This window comes from Denticeps clupeoides, chromosome 12 (genome assembly GCF_900700375.1).
Source record: "Denticeps clupeoides chromosome 12, fDenClu1.1, whole genome shotgun sequence".
NCBI classification, from domain to species: Eukaryota; Metazoa; Chordata; class Actinopteri; order Clupeiformes; family Denticipitidae; genus Denticeps; species Denticeps clupeoides.
In genome coordinates, this window is record NC_041718.1 from 20,069,504 (window position 1) to 20,086,434 (window position 16,931).

The 16,931-nt window shown below is 49.8% G+C and overlaps 1 protein-coding gene across 2 annotated transcripts in view; it reads right to left on the reverse strand.

The window, feature by feature from the left end:
• Window positions 1-633: 633 nt before the first annotated feature.
• lrrn2 (leucine rich repeat neuronal 2) overlaps window positions 634-16,931 on the reverse strand; it is a 35,351-nt gene continuing 19,053 nt past the window's right edge. For both annotated transcript variants that reach the window (XM_028999430.1, XM_028999432.1), the window contains exon 2: window positions 634-4,323. In XM_028999430.1, the coding sequence (XP_028855263.1) occupies window positions 1,852-3,984 (2,133 nt within the window). In that variant the 5' untranslated portion in view covers window positions 3,985-4,323 and the 3' untranslated portion in view covers window positions 634-1,851. The remainder of the gene's footprint in view (window positions 4,324-16,931) is intronic.

Sequence of the window (16,931 nt, forward strand, 5' to 3'; positions counted from 1 at the left end):
GCGGTGTAATAACGTTGTTAGGAGCTATAACAGCTCGGCTTTGATCTCCTAGTGTGACAGTTCAGAGGGTTCCCATTATCCCGCCGGGTCACGGATCGCTGGGATTTCACTGTTTTCCGCCTTAATGGGTTCCAGGCCCGTGTTCATGCGAGGGACAAACTCGGTGACGGGACTTTTTTTTTTTTTATGATCGCCACTAATGAATAAGGCACGTTTTTTCTTTAATGAACTAATCTTATTTATTTACACACGCCTGCCCGCAAATGGAAATGTTTTCCGCCTGGGCGCCGGGCGCGGCTCTGCTTTCCCCTCCCACTCCCCCTTTTACACATTAATCACTTCCATGCAGAAAGTGGGTTCCTCGCTGCAAGCAGGCATTACGAGACGGGCCGCCATCTGCTTCAGAGGGGCGGGGCCTCGCGCGGGCCCCGGGCTCTTTCTGCCGAGGCTTCTGGGAGCTCAGGGATGTTTTGAGGCTCGTTAGAAACTCCCCACCGGCGCGCACGTTACAGCGCCGCATTCTGTGGCGCGGCGTGGCTGCAGGTGAATTGTAAGAAGGTCTGTTGGTGGGGGTTGGTGTCGGGCTCGTGAACGAAGTCCCCCCCCCCCCCCAGTCATGCAAAACTCGGCATGTCAGTCCAAAAAGTGTTTTAATAATAACTGAAAATAGAATATAGCACACAGTCGTCTAAATTATCTTGGAAAGGAGAAGCGGTACATTGAATAGGAAACTTCGGATTGATTTATGTACAGCATTATAAACCCAAAAACGAACCAATTACCAAAAAGAACAGAGTCAGGACAGGAAAGTTAGAGGATAATATTGAAACATTGGGGGACACGTCAATCACGTACCGACAAAAACTAAAACAAAGCAGGGTTACCGTAAAATGATACACCTTAGAAAAGCGGCCTCCCCGTGGCGCAGGAGGAACAGTAAAGGTAAACGCTCGGACCCTCGTCTTCTCAGTCGGCTTCCCGGGTGCTGCTACTCGTTCCGATCGGAGTCCGTCACAGGCTGCGGAGCGGAATGCATCAGTGAAAACGAACCGATCGCCCACATTAATATGACAATTCCGGAAATTCCGGTGGCTGTCTTATGAGGGTGAAGCCGATCCCTGCTGGAGGGTCTCTGAGGGCCGCGTCCCTCGCAGCGGGAGAGCGGCGGATTGTGGCCGTCAATGTGACGAGGCGGCCCGCGGGGTCGAAAGCGCCGGCCTTGCCTTTTCAAGAACGGCTTTCCCGCCTCCGGCTCCCGACCCCGTCGGCTTTCTGCCGGACACGATCAATCCGCCACGAGCGATGGCGCGCTATTCCTTCCTCAATCGTCTTCTGTCGTTTAAAAAAAAAAACAAAAAACTGCAAAGTGCCATCAGTCGAACGGCTCCCCTTTGGTGCCGTTCCGAGCCAGTTTGACCTACTTGGGTTTTCCTGAAGCCCCCTGTCAAGTCCCATCAGTCTCTCCCGTCCGCATGAAAAAATAAACTCCCCTCCTGCAGCCGGGCCGGACGCGGCCGCAACGCGGGCCTGTTGAGTCTTCCGCTTGCATAAAAGCTGAACTGATTGTTGCCGGCATGGCTCGCGGGTTAACTTGTGTACACATCCGAATACGTTTCACGAGTGTCTTCAATATATACTTTAAATATATTTCATATGTTTTATAAAATAAATACAAATTCATCATTTTAAGTTTTTTTTTTTCGTCCTTTGCGTCGTCGGGACTCCTTGGTGATAAAGATCCGGTTATTTCGCGTTGTGGTTTTAGCTTGGTTGCAAGTTCGGTTTGGCTGATCGGGTGTGAGGGTTAGTTCCGCCAGTCTGTGTACATCCAGCGACCTCGAGCTGCGGAGCTCAGCACGCGGCCACCAGCGAATCCTGAACGTCCTTCTCCTGTCCGGGCCTCGCTGGCTCCTCGCTAAAGCCCCCGAGCGGAACTTTGTCCAGAAGTTGTGGCCGTTGCTGTGACAGTTGAGGTACGAAAGCTTTGGGCTGCTGTGACAAAACCAGCTTATGCATGTTCTCCGTCTCCTGGTCTCCAACCTGACAGGTTCTTGCAACAATGAGGAGCAGCAGGGCAGACACAGCGATGAGGATGGCCGGCGTCACATCTGCAGGCTCAACCGAGACGAGCAGCTCTGTAGTCCTGAGGTGGACGCAGGAGGTCTCGTTCGGCCCTGTGTGAAGACACACCTTGTAGCGCGTTGCTGGGTGGAGTCGAGTGAGGTTGAAGCCTCGGGTCCCTGCCAGAATTCGAGTGCTATGTCTGTGGTTGTCCTCCAGGGTATCATTGGCGGCCCACGAAAGATGGGCTCCTGGGACGTTGCGGCCAAGGTGCCAGGAAATTAGCGCGTAGCGCTCTCGTACCTCTCGCACCTCAAAGGTCACTTCAGCTCTCTGGGTGTACGATGGTGGAACCCAGTCTGCACCCTCTACCCTCAGCGTCAGGCTTCGAGTGTCTGCTCCAACCAGATTCTGTGCAACACAGGTGTAGAATCCATCTTCCTCTTTGGTGACCCTCAAAATTTCAAGCGTGCCCTCAGGGAGAACTTGATAACGGCCATAGCTAGTGGACGGTGCGAGCCGTATGCCTTTGGAGATGACCCAGTAGATGCTTGGTTCTGGTTCGGCCAGGGCTCGGCAGTGTATGGCGATGCTTTCTCCATGTTTGACTTGGATGTAGGTGGGGAAGGTGCTCGGGGCAATTAGAGGGAGGCAGCTCTCAGCCATTTCTTGGAAAGAGACTTCTTTCACCCTCCTGGATTTCAGTTCTGGCGGCTCGGAGCAGAAGGTGGACTGGGGCTCAATAAAACGGACGGGTTTCCGATTGTCGGCCCCCACCCATCGGATGAGGCAGTCGCATCGAATTGGGTTGGTGTGCAGGCTGATCTCCTGCAGATTTGGCAGGGAATGCACTGTCTGCTGGTGAAGGGCGCTCAGGGCGTTGCTGTTAAGCATCAGACTTTCCATGCTGGTGAGCTTCTGGAAAGCCTGGGGATGGATGTAGGACAGACGGGGGTTGTTGGTTACTTCCAGTTTGGTCAGCTCTGGAAGGTTCTCCATTGCAGAGTGCTCGATGGAGACCAACTCATCCATGTTGTTCAAGCCTAGTTCCTTCAGGTGAAGCATGTCTCTGAAGTCACCTCTCTGTAACACTTGTATGGGATTCTTGTTCAGGTCAAGGAATTTCAAGCCTGGTAATTTTTGGAGTGCCTCCTTTGGGACTTTGGTCAGGTGGTTATCATAGAAGGAAATGCTCTCAAGGCTTGAAAGGCCCTCGAGGGAACGTCCTGAAAGCTCCTTCAGTCCCATTCCAGCCAAGACCAGACTGCGCAAAGAAGCCAAGGGTTTAAAGTTCATGTCCTGTATGGTGTCCACAGGATTCCCACCAATCATAAGGACCTCCAGCTGAGGCAAAGCATGGAACCAACGGCGATCAATCACCGCTAACCGGTTGGAGTTGAGGTGCAGCCTCAGCAGCTTCTCCAGGCCCCGGAAGGCTCCTGGGGAGATGCTACGGAGTCTATTGTGGTTTAGATACAGCTCCTGGAGGCCTGGCAGCCCAGAGAAGGCGGCATCTGGCAGGTGCCTGAATTGGTTCTCCTCCAGGTGGAGGCTGAGCAGTGCAGGAAGGTCTGTGATTTTCAGTTGTCGAGTTGTGCTGAAGCTGTTCTGGGAGAGGTCAAGCTCCGTCAGGTTGACCAGGCCTTCAAGCTCACTCTGGTTCAGGCTGCTGATGAGGTTGCTCTGCAGTCGTAGGGTCTGGGTGTCTGTGGGCAGGGAGGTTGGCAGGGTGGTGAGCAGGAGGTCATTGCAGTCCACCGTTGGAGCCTCCTTATACAATGACTGAGGCGAATACCACGGCTTGATCTGGCACACGCACTGGTGAGGGCATGGGACCCTCCAGGGTATGGAATGAATTACCAGAGCGCTGGCCACTCCGAGGAGGAGGTGGCTTTGCAGTAGGAGCATGGTGATCTTTGTCATTTTAAATCATGAACACAAACCAATGAAAACTATCGTGTTGCTTATGGCAAATGGCAGTTGCAAAGTTTTCTTTTTGTCACTTGTTCGTGTTAAGATATTCACTTGGGTTTGTCAAGTACGTTATCTCCAGAATAATTTTTTTTCTCTTTCATCTTCTCTGCTCTGAAGCTGACCACTTGATTGATGAATATAGAAGTTCCAGAGGCCTGTCTCTCCCTCTGCTTCTATGTCTTGAGCAAGTTGAATTGACAGATGAGTGCGATGGGCTTCTTTTGCTCAGCTGTCAGTTCATCCACCTCACATTTTGGCTCCTTTCTCCACAAACGTTGAAGGGCATATCTGCAGACAGACACAGAGAAGAGCATTAGTGGATTGAAACTAATCAAGGAATAAGAAATTCACTGCATTAAATGTGTACACATGGCATGCACGATGTGCTGCATTCATTACTTTCTTAATTATGCCTCGTAGCCCGACACCTTTAATGTTCATTCTGCAGAAAAAATACATTTGAACATGATGGTTTGTATCCTCACTGCACATTTCTCTATTTATACTTATAAGCAGAGGTGGGTAGTAACGAGTTACATTTACTTGAGAAAATACTTTTTGAGAAAAAAATTAGTTATAAGAGTAGGTCAACGACTGTCTCCGCGGTTAGGTGCAGAGTTTTTTCCCCGCCAGTGTTGTGTGCCTGATTGCCCTGGTTGTTTGCAGCTCTTTTCGTATGATAAATGTTTGCCTCTTGTGTCACGTCCTCGTCGTTTCATTTACATTTACAGCATTTATCAGACGCCTTTATCCAGAGCGACTTACAGTCAGTTGTTGCAGGGACAGTCCCCCCTGGAGCAACTTAGGGTTAAGTGTCTTGCTCAGGGACACAATGGTAGTAAGTGGGACACTTAACTCAGGGTTAAGTGTCTTGCTCAGGGACACAATGGTGGTAAGTGGGATTTGAACCTGGGTCTTCTGGTTCATAGGCGAGTGTGTTACCCACCCAGTTTCCTAAATGTATGCCATGTATTGGTGTGTGCTCGTGTTCGATGTAAAGTAAAGTGATTGTCACATGTGATACACAGCAGCACAGCACACGGTGCACACAGTGAAATGTGTCCTCTGCATTTAACCCATCACCCTGAGTGAGCAGTGGGCAGCCATGACAGGCGCCCGGGGAGCAGTGTGTGGGGACGGTGCTTTGCTCAGTGGCACCTCAGTGGCACCTTGGCGGATCGGGATTCGAACCTGCAACCTTCTGATTACGGAGCCGCTTCCTTAACTGCTAGGCCACCACTGCCCCAGTGTTTAATGTATTAAACCCCCTGTGTCTTCGAAGTCTTGCCAATGTGTCCATCGCTCCATCACGTTGCCGTGACAACTACTCATGCTTGAGTAAAATCTTTGGCTAGACTCCACCCACCCCTGTGTGTAAGTGAGAAGCCGGGCCGTGCAGCCGGCATCCCAGCATATTTTCTCTCTCTCAGCGAGCTGCTGTACGTTACATCTGGAATGGTGCTGCTTTGCTTCGGAGAATTGCTCTCGCAGATGACTTCAGCAAAAAGAGACTGACACGGAGGGGTGAAATACAGCATCCCCAATACCCGACAAATAATCAGGGGCCTGGAAGTGATTCATCTACAGTTTCCGAGGAGTTGGGCAGCAGAGTACGATTAAAGGAAACATACCATCAGTTAACATCGCCTAATAAACAAAATTTGACGTGCATGAAAAATATTGCAAAAGTATAGCATATCTTGGCACGCTTGCTTTATTTTACCGCAAGTGTAACAATTTATTGAAGTTTTCAGTCGCTGCTTCGTACAACAGTAAGCGAATCATAGAGTGTAAAAACATCGTCACTGCAGCCTGCTTTTTGCTTGCCAATGCAGTAAGTGTCCCGGTTGCACGGCACTCTCTGAATCAGTTTGTCTGCAAAGTTTAAGGCCATTTCCGCTTCGCCTCATTCACTTCCCCTCCTGCACTTGCCCTTTGGGGGGAATCTGTGCTTCCATGAAGGAGAAGCTGCTGTAAAAATATGCATGTTTGCATGTTTTATGCCCTTAAATTCAGTCAGAATATTGGATCTACTTAAGATAAGCACTGATAATCTGCATGTTGGTGTTGGTAGTGGCCGTGGTCATGTCTTAGGAGCAACAGAGGTAAACGGAGGAGAAAAGGAAGAGTTGCGCTACAACTGGATGTGTGAAGTGGAGTGGGGTACAATCGTCCAGAATGCGGAAGAGAGTGTGGGGGAGAGAGCTGCCAATAATGCTTACAGGCTCCTCCCCCTTTTAAACTTCATTAACGTTCATATTCTGGGAGTCAGAAAATTTTAACATTGACTAAAAACAAAATACAGGAAATTAGCAAGACGTCTGTTTATCTTTGTAAAACCCGAAAATGCAGCCATTCTACAGTCTCTGGAAGAGAGAACTGGAGAGTCCTTCTTCATATTCTCGCGTTCGGAAAGCGTCTCATTTCTGGACAGGGAGTGGACGTGGTTGGTCCAGGTGTGGAAACGGACCTATTCAAACGCGCTTGGTTCTGCCACTCTGCGAAAGTGGCAGGCTGGCAGATACTCTTCACTTCTTCTCCAGCCCTCCCCTCCCCCGGAAGCGGTGCCTCGCCGGTCCTGAATGCCCGATTAGCCGTTATGTCCTCCTGGAACACACCTGTCTGTTCCCGAAGCGAGTGTGATGGTCAGAGCCGGAGCCATCAGCAGCCTCCCCTGGCAGCCATCGGAGCTGGTTTACGGGATGTCCGCCTCCCCGCTGGGGTCTGATGTGCGAACCTGCCCCACGATGCACCCTGTCGCCCAGGCCCGCTGTGGCGCGCCCTTCTTCCACCCATGCGCCGTAATGGGATGTGAGAATGTCGTGAGTGGCTGTAATATGAAGCAAATGGAAAATTGTGTGTGTGTGTGTGTGTGTGTGTGTTCGCACCCCTTCAGCCTTTCTGCATATTGAATAATGCATCCCCCTCTGCCCCCTTTCTTCGGCGGCTAATCTCCGCTTCCCGCTGAGCTCTCTCTCGCCGAGGCCCGGCTCCAGAGCCGACACAGAAATGCTCTCAGACGATTGGCCGTACGGCAGGGCTGTTTACTCTGCTGAAGGAAACAGCTGCCCCTGTCACTGCTGTACCTGCCCCACAGCCACGCCCTCCTCTGCCATGTCGCCACGTGACATCGTAATACTTTTAATTTTCCTTCCCTAGTGGTGGTACTGGCCTAGTGGGTAACACACTCGCCTATGAACCAGAAGACCCAGGTTCAAACCCCACTTACTACCATTGTGACCCCGAACAGGACACTTAACCCTGAGTGTCTCCAAGGGGGGACTGTCCCTGTAACTACTGATTGTAAGGCGCTCTGGATAAGGGCGTCAGACAAATTGCCATAAAAACGGATTAATAATGTAAGATAATGGATTTCAGAGTATTATGAGTCAGCAGCAATAAAAAAATGCATGGCCATGGTTAAATATAGAGGACACATTTCATTGTGCCACCGTGTGCTGTGCTGCAGTGCATCACAATGACAATCACTTCACTTTCACTAATTAGATTCTTTTAAAAAAAAAAACGCATGTAATCTGCTTGCAGAGAAAAAATCTTTCGTTAAAGACGATGATCAGGAGTCTTCTTGTCTTCCGATGTCCAAAAAATGCCATTGCCATTCCTGGCATTCCGATGGGCTGTGGTTATATTGCGGTTAGTCACTCCACAAATGAATACATTAAAAGTCATTTCTTCCTTTCCTCCTTCTCCTTACTATGAGGAGCTTATCACCTGTACCCCCAGTAGTCTCGAGTATAATATTTTCATATGAAGGAGTCTTCTGCAGGGTGGAAGAAAGTATACCCTGATGAATGTTTTATTTGGGAGCTGAATCGACTAGAATTCATATTTCATGAGGTGTGACTTCGGGTTATGAAATAAAAGAGAACATTAGGATCCATGTGGAATCCATAAATTGTAGAGCGATGGGGACAACTTTTAACGGCATTCTGTCCCATTTATACAGAATCTGAGCATATTTGATATTGTCATTAACTAATATTTATGGCTGCAGTGATGCGTCCCTGTGGACACTGGACATGGCATGACCTGACTGCCTCTTCCTATGACCTTTCATTTCACAGTTCTTGTTAATGTCTTGGCTGGTAAGACACTCACACAAAGTCCCATGTTTGAACCCCTCTTACTATTATCGTGTCCCTGAGCAGGACACTTAAGCACCCTGAGTGTCCCTGATTGTAAGCTGCTCTGGATAATGGCATCTGGTGAATGCGAACAAGCTACCATCACAACATCTATATTAAAACACCATCCTCCCTTACCTAGTCCAGTAAAAATGCTCCTGCTCTTCCACTTTAGCACCAAATATAATCTTGGGACACTTCATTTGCTGCTTTACTAAAGTAGCAATTAGCACCGTAACATCTCTTGATATTCGTTTAATATCATAATCTCCGCCTGCATATTGCCAACAGCAGCACTGATTGCTGAGCTGCGGTGATGCAGGGACCATTGTGTGTATTTTATTTTTCATGTGCGCTGGAGAAGGAGTTGCCCTGGAAAGCGTCCATCGGACATGTTGCATGTATGCCAGGCCAGTAGGTGGCAGTGCAACACGTCAATCAAAAGGTGGCCTTCTTAAATAGTGTATGGTGCATGTGATAAAAGTTGCAATGATCATTGCACTAAGGGAATCCTGCAGGAGAATTCCAGCTCCACAGTGTTGACCGTTCATTAAAAGCTCTGACCCATGCGGTGACGTAAAAAGTCTCAACTCTGTTACCCGTTTTCAAAAGGACGTATTTCACAACAAAACTCAGCAAAAAAGGTTTTCTCTGATGTCACCTGAAGGAATGGGCTTCTACTTCCGGGCCTTGCGAGCGTGTTCTTTTGACCCTTGACCTTATATTGGCCTCTTATGTGGTCTTGTGGTTTATAGAATGTAATAAAACAATATAATTTTGCACACACACACACGACAGTGGAGGTGAAAGTGAGGTGAGCACTCTGGTCGCACCTGCTGCCTCCACGCCACTGATGGAAAGTAAACCATTGAATATTCTGCCCTTTTCAAAATGAACAGGGAAATCTGTAAGTCGCCGTGACAACCTGGTGGGGGGCTATCCGCTCCTTCTAAAAAGGGGCCCAGGCCCACAGTTCCGTTTTAAAAGGCTTCTGATTAAACCCCCAGCATGGGCTGCGCTCAGTCTGCGGTGGGGAAGCGTCCACTTTTTACTTTTTTTTTTACTCATGAAGTCGATAAGTGGATAAATTAAAATGTTGTACTGCAAGCCTATTAACAATTAATTTCGTCTGGCAAATTACATTAACGTGCGCCTCCTGCTGATGAGTCACGGGCCGCGCCTGGGCGTCGAACCCTAATTCGCCGACACGTGCTAATGGGCCGAGGCCCGCATGTGTGAATGAGGGACGTTGCGAGGTCTGGGCTCTGTGCAAACATTTATTAACATCTAATGCGCCGGCCGGGAATTAAAGGCCATTCATGCCGTATTTGTGGGTTATGGTTATTAATGCAGCGCTTTCTAAGGCAGCATTTATCACAGAGGTGCTACATATTTCACCAAAAGCCACGCTTTTCATTCCTCCGAAAAAGCTGAACGAAGCCGACAGAAATGGTTAGTGGCAACCGATCCATGGCAAGACGGCCGGATTAAGCTTTAGATTGGCAGCGCTTGTCCGAGAACTCAGTGGTTTATCGATGTTTTAGACTGAGGCATTGACGAACCACAATTAGTCGACATTTAACTTGGCCCCTTAATGCAACGCTTTCAGCTCGTTCAGCTGGTCTCTGAAAATGTAGATTTTTGGAGAGGAGGTGGTAAAAAATCGACGTGCCTTGCACATTAACTATCTATGAGCGCCATCCAGTGGCACTTCCTTACGGAATACTGAACTTTACAAATGTGTTGCACTTAACTCGGGGTTCATTTTTGAAGCAAATCAATCAATCAAACGCACCAAACCGCAATCTAGTGATGGAAAAATACATAAACCACAGGGACAAAAAATCCAAATAATACACTGACAGGTATGCATGCACCTAAAGAGCAGCAGGAGACCTCAGGACCTGTAATTAGAAGATATTGAAAGCAACATCAGCACCAGCGTTCCTGTTAATGAGAGTTTTGTGGTTAAGGCCATTGCTCTGGCTCAATTAATTCAATTTAAATAAATCGAGGATCCAGAATCTTGTTAGTGTTTGTTTAATGCATCTGCTCCGCTCTGTTTTCGCTCTCGCTTCGCTGTTCGGCTGCTTCAGAGGGAAGCTATTGCAGTGGTTGCTGCAGAGTTGCCATGGTGACCAGCCTTCGTGCTTCGCAAGGTCACAGTGAAAGTTGAGGGAGCTCTGCAAATCAGCTTTGCTCCCCTAAACGCTCCCCGGTCTTCCATCTGTGCGGCACTATGACAACGACGGCGACTATGGGGCAGTATGGGACCGTGGCGGCCTGGCGGGTAAGGAAACATCATCGGAAGGTTGCCGGTTCGAATCCCGAGAAACCAAAAGCACCGTCCCCACACACTGCTCGCCCGGGCGCCTGTCATGGCCGCCCGCCGTCACCAAGGGTGACGGCTAAATACAGAGGACATGTTTCACCGTGCCACCGTGTGCTGTGCTGCAGGGTTTCGCCGTGACAATCACTTTCACCTTCTTCCCGCTGTTCTTCCCTCCTTTTCTGTGCGAGACAGACACCACCTGACCGCTTTCGGCTGACCACTGCGGCGGGAGACCAGACTAGCGTCCCTGCGCGTCTCGGGGAGTACAAGGCGGGTAAATGTCCCGACGTCTCTCCCTCTCGGTGAAGGCCGCTCGTGGAATTAAACCGGATCCAGCGCTCTAAACGTCAGCGGAGGCGGGAGAATCCGTTCACTCGGCGCCGAGATACGCATCAGGAGCGATGGCGCGAGATGCTCCCGGCTCATTAAGAGGTCGCTGCTTCCATCAGGCCGGACCGGCTGGAAGAACAATTTGTTCCCCGCCTGGTCGCCCGGCGAGTTCAAGAAAAGAAAAAAAAAAACGGAAACGTGGCCCGCTGACCTGGCCTTGCGAGTGTTCATCGGTCTAGATGTTTCCTCTCACGTGTGGCCGCCCTGTCTTCTCCAGCCCGGTGGCTAGTGAGAGTGCCGCTGAACGCTGGGCCTCTATTTGCCTTCCGACACGGGACGCATTTTTTGGGGTGGTAGTAGCCTAGCGGGTAACACACTCGCCTGTGAACCAGAAGGCCCAGGTTCAAACCCCACTTACTACCATCGTGTCCCTGAGCAAGACACTTAACCCTGAGTGTCTCCAGGGGGGGACTGTCCATGTATCTACTGATGGTAAGTCGCTCTGGATAAGGGCGTCTGGTAAATGCTGTAAATGTAAATGAATTACCAAACCTCGGGATTTTTCATACTCCTCGCGTCATACTCCTAGCTTTGAGGACTCGTCCTTTCTTCCTTCGCCGTGGGGAAAAAAAAATGGCGCTGCCACTGTTATCTGCCTGATGCATGAGGCGGGCGGATCGTTTGTCTTAAGAACACGGATCCCACTTCCGTCCCGCGTCTCCCGTGGCGTTCGCATGCTCACCAGCTTATCCCAGCTTCTCTCTCCAGGCCTCGTGCGGAGTAGATTAGTGCGAATGAGCCGAGGACGTGCGGCGCAGTGGATGCACCATCCAACGCGTTGCGTGATTAGCTGCTTGGGCCAAATGCTTTAACTACTGGCTGCCGCCAGATGTTGCGAGAGTCGAGGGGTCGGACGGGCTCGCCGCGGCTTTACGGGATTCACGAGGAAGACGAGGAGGAAGGAGGGAGCAACTGGACACAGTCATGCTGCCGAATCGGAGTCATGTGACATCATGTGACAGTGACCTGTCATCCCGCACCACGATACTGTGGATGGAGGACTGCCCGTTGGCCCACATTTTGTTATCATTCGTGTCAGCATTTTCATATTATAATCTTCAAAATCACATTCGTTAGACCAATTCAAACAATTCATTGGTCTAATAATTTAGTTATTAATATCATCCATCTGTCTACCATATAGTATATGGAACACGAGGTGTGGCTTATCAGCCCGATGACCTTCATTTGGCTTTAAAGAAGCTCCAGCAGAGAGTGAATCAGACCATATGTGAGTGTTTGTGTGTGTTTTATGGTGAAATGGAGCTCGGATCGATGGCCAGTGGCGTGGTTCAGACCTCCTTATAAACCCACGCGTAACTTCTGACCGCGTAGTAAAGTCATCCGACGACCAGCGGAACTGAGGCTGGAGGCCAAAACGGCTCTACAAGCATGACGATACCACGCTGGTGTCTAAGGTTCCTCCGTCCAGTATGGACTGGAGTCCATACATTTTCCACGAATAGCTCTACAACCATCTCGTCATGGGCCAGGTACAGTCCTGCGCAAAACTCCAATAGTCGAAACGAAAACCATTTATTGGCAGTGCTTTAGACTTTTCGATAGTTCCACTCTGAACTCTTTCACAGTTACTGATGGGAAGATGAAAAAGATAGTTTCACGGCTGACTAAAATAGAAGAAGTAAAGTGAAGTGATTGTCACATGTGATACACAGCACACAGAACAGCACACAGTGAAATGTGTCCTCTGCATTTAACCATCACCCTGAGTGAGCAGTGGGTGGCCATGACAGGCACCCGGGGAGCAGTGTGTGGGGACGGTACTTTGCTCAGTGGCACCTTGGAGGATCGGGATTCGAACCGGCAACCTTCTGATTACGGGGCCGCTTCCTTAACCGCTAGGCCACCCCTGCCCCAGTAGGGTGTGTCACAGATGTCAATCATAGGCTCCTCCCCTGTTAAATTTCATTCTTCTTCTCTCAGCTACTGGATGTCGGCTGTTAAAAGGGCGTGTCTGTACTGCGTTTGTGTGAGGCGGACTTCCTCCATAGAGAAGAAATGGCGCCTGCAGGCAGCTGGAAACGTCTTTTTAAATTACTGACAGTAAAATAAATTACTAGCAAAAACGTGGGACATTATATCATTCTGCATATGGGATTGGGGACGAGAAGTGGACATGTTGTGCAGTATGTCCCGAAGTGGGACAGAATCTGGAGTCAAATCTGAGGTAAACGCTCAAACGCTCAAAAGCTCCAGCTGCAGGTGTTGGAGGCGGAGCCTGCGAAGTTCTAGGTTCCCGTGCGACACGCACGTTCCCGCAGGACCGTGAACCCATCAGAGCTGATCCATTTTCCCCCGGAAAATGCTATTAATATTCACGGAAGGCAACAATAACTTGATTCGATTCAGCTTCAGTTCGGACACGACGGAGCTGCAGGCCGCGATAATGAAGCGCCAAAGTGTCGCAGGAGACGGCGAGACGCCACCCAAATCACCCAGGCCAGCGGTGCATGCTGGGATATTTACTTATTAATGGGAGCTAATGGGTCCCCGAAGGAGCTGGCTGCGGCCGGATGAATATTTCAGCCACCAGGGAATCGTTTAGGCACCGTTAGAGATGAAGGTCAATCCCGCGACCCCTAACACCGTCGGCCCACCCCCGTTGATCCCCACACCGCTGCGGCTAACGATTTCAATCTCATGTATTTTTGATGGTGCTTGTCTGCTTCCCTCGTCTGTGTGTGTGTGTGTGTGTGTGTGTGTAGGGCTGAGATTGTCTGAGGAGCGGGGGGTCCGGACTGCCGCGGATTACGGGTGGCGCCCCGAGGTTTACGATTTAATTGTCAATACGCTGCCCCGACGGAGAATTCCTTCACCTCGTCCATCACCTCACACGGCCGTGAGAAATAATACCCGAGCGTCCTACTTCTGCTGTGACTTATGGAGGTCGTGCGACCAATAGCTTGGTTCACTTATGTCATATTTTCAGTGCGATATTTATTAAAACCCACCCACACTAATCCCATTACTGCCTCAAATACTCAAGGATGGAAAAGAGATCCTTACCTTATTATACTTAACGCTTCTGTCACTTAACCAGCTCGGGGTTTAATTTAAACTGCCTGATTAAAGTCTCAGAGCAACTGAGCACGAGGGCCGTTAACTGTGTCGGGACGTTTTAATATTAGGACACAATGTTCCGTAGTATTGATAATCAATGCTATCTATAAATCATTAATCTAAAACGGTTCCACAGGTAACATCATGAATTGTGACGATGTTCTTCACATGATTGTCCTGTGAAGGTTACAAGTTCATCTAAATCTTCTCTAAAGAGGAAGGTCTTGAGCTGCCGTGTGAAGGTGCTCAGTGACTGAGCTGGAAGTTCATTCCACCACCGAGGGGGTGGAAAGCGGGTCGTACCCCCCGCCAGGGGCAAATCCCTGCCGTTCACCGCACCGCCGCGGTCTGTCCTGCTCGCTGGGGCTCTGTTGAGGGTCTGAAGATAAACTGCCGCCCCTCCGGCCCGGCTGAGCCGCTGCTCTCCCGCTCGCCGGGGACCGAGGAGATCAAATCAACAACATTACATTAAACCTGCGGCGTCGCCGTCCTGAGAGAGGAGCGCCGGAATCAGCGAATCGATATACACTCCGCCTCTGATTACCTGGGGAATATTCCCCCTCCATCACCGCCTAATGGAGCTGTCCGAGGGGCCGCTGCCTCGCTTTTCATCACGTGGCTCCGCTCCCCTGCCGCGTTAATCAGAGCCCCAACCAGCTTCTCCTCCCTCCCCTCGGCCGTGGCCCACGCCGGAGGTGTTGCCGCCGCCGCATTCCGCCCGCTTTGTCTTTCGAATTTATTTTCATTTCCGTAATAAAACGTGAGCGTGCTTCCAGAGCTGAGCCGATCGATCGGCGGGGCGGCTGATGAACGACCCGAGTCCTCCAATGTGCTGACGGATACGCCGGGGCCCGGCACGGCGCTCAATCCCCACACCGGGACACTTTGATTAACTAACGCAGACGGGCCCTTTCACCCCTCCTCCGCGGCCCGGCCCGGTCCACTTCCAGGCCTCTGTCCTCTTGGACCAGTTTTTTTCTGGTTTCCACAGAGAGGGATTAGAGCGCTGGACACTCTGCACGAGGAGATCTTACAGGCTGAGTTCAGTCGCCATGGCGATGGCCAAATGGCTCAGATCCCCCGTCTGTGAGCCCTGCCGGGCACAGAGTCATGAGACGGCGCCATGTGCAACAATGCATACTGTCCCAGGGGATTGTGGGTAAATGAGTTCTGAGCCTCTTTAGAAGCTTTGATTTGCTGTTAGTTGATATGATATTCTGCCCTTTAGCTTCCGAGGAAACATTTGGGAAACAACTGATTTTTTTTTTTATATAACCTGCATGTTGGTGGTAGTGGTCACGTTTGTGCACAAGGGGTATCAGGATAAGTGAAGTGCAAGTGAAGTGATTGTCACTGTGATACACAGCAGCCGAGCACACGGTGCACACAGTGAAATTTGTCCTCTGCATTTAACCCATCACCCTTGGTGAGCAACCATGACAGGTGTGGGGACGGTGCTTTGCTCAGTGGCACCCCAGTGGCACCTTGGCGGATCGGGATTCGAACCGGCAACCTTTTACGGGGCCGCTTCCTTAACCGCTAGGCTACCCACTGCCCCAAATGGAGCTGTGCTACACCTGGGTGTGTCACGTATTGACAGGAGGGGGTTAAAATCATCCAGAATGAGGAAGTAGGAGACGTGAGAGCTGTCAATCATGGCTACAAGCTCCTCGCCTTCTAAACGTTGTTTAAGAAACACATCATTGAATCTCATCTTCTGGATGTCAGGAACATTTACACACCAACAAAATGGCTGGGTGGGTAGTTAGTTCCTCTGCATCATAGATAACTAGCAAGCAGCCATTTATTACTAATTTATTACTAATATTATTACTAATATTATTACTAATATTCTTACTACAACACTGTTCACTGAACCAAAGAGCAATGGTGTTACTGAACACGTTTTGCCCTTGTGATGAGTTCTGGTTCTCAGTTGAAATTCTCATGGTAGCACGGAAGCATTAATAATACATAACTTAATAATAACTAACTTGAAATCATTTTTTAATAATGAATGAAACTGATGCCAGTTTTTGGTTTGATCTGTGAGGAGTTGCCTCTAGAACGTTCTAGATAACGGACGTGCCCCTCTGTGTCCCTGTTTACCAGGTTGACTGGGCGTCTGCAGAGCGGAACTCGCCGGCTGGATGGAGGAAGTGCTGCGGTTCCACTAATCCGGCCATGCCAGTCTGCCCCGTGCCCACCTCTGGGCGTGGGCGCGGTGTGGCCGGCCACAGCGGCTAATTCACTTTTATACAGCTCTGAAACGGGCGCTGCACACACTCCTGGGGGGAATCTTGCACAGTCCCAGCAAAGCCCCAGAGGACTCTGGGTAAATTGCAGTGGGATGGAGCGGGTTTACAATCACGGTCCCATTTCAGACCCACATCATCACGTCACTTCTCCGTTTCGCCTGACAGCAAATGCGCCAGCTTCCTTTTAATTTCGTTTAGTTCAGTATGATGACACTCCCTTGCATATTGACCCTCCCTTTGTGCTCATCCTGACACCGTTTCCCACCATTTAACCGAGATCCTGGTCCCGGTGGCGCCCTGTCGGGCGTATACGTCTCAGAGATTCAACACGGCCTGATGCAATAACAGAATCAGGCCTGTTTACTCATTTTTTTACTGCTTTTACTTGTGGTTTTATGTTTATGATTATGGCAGATAGCTCCAGTATGTCATATTATTATAATAGCCTCTATCGAGGGGTGAGAATCATACGGTCGTAAGTGAAAATTTGCCAACTTAACAGCAGAAGAAAAACAATAAATGATTGACCAGAAGACCCAGGTTCAAACCCCACTTACTACCATCGTGTCCCTGAGCAAGACACTTAACCTTAAGTTGCTCCAGGGGGACTGTCCCCTGTAACTACTGATTGTAAGTGGCTCTGGATAACGGCGTCTGATAAATGCCATAAATGTAAATGTAAATGATTGT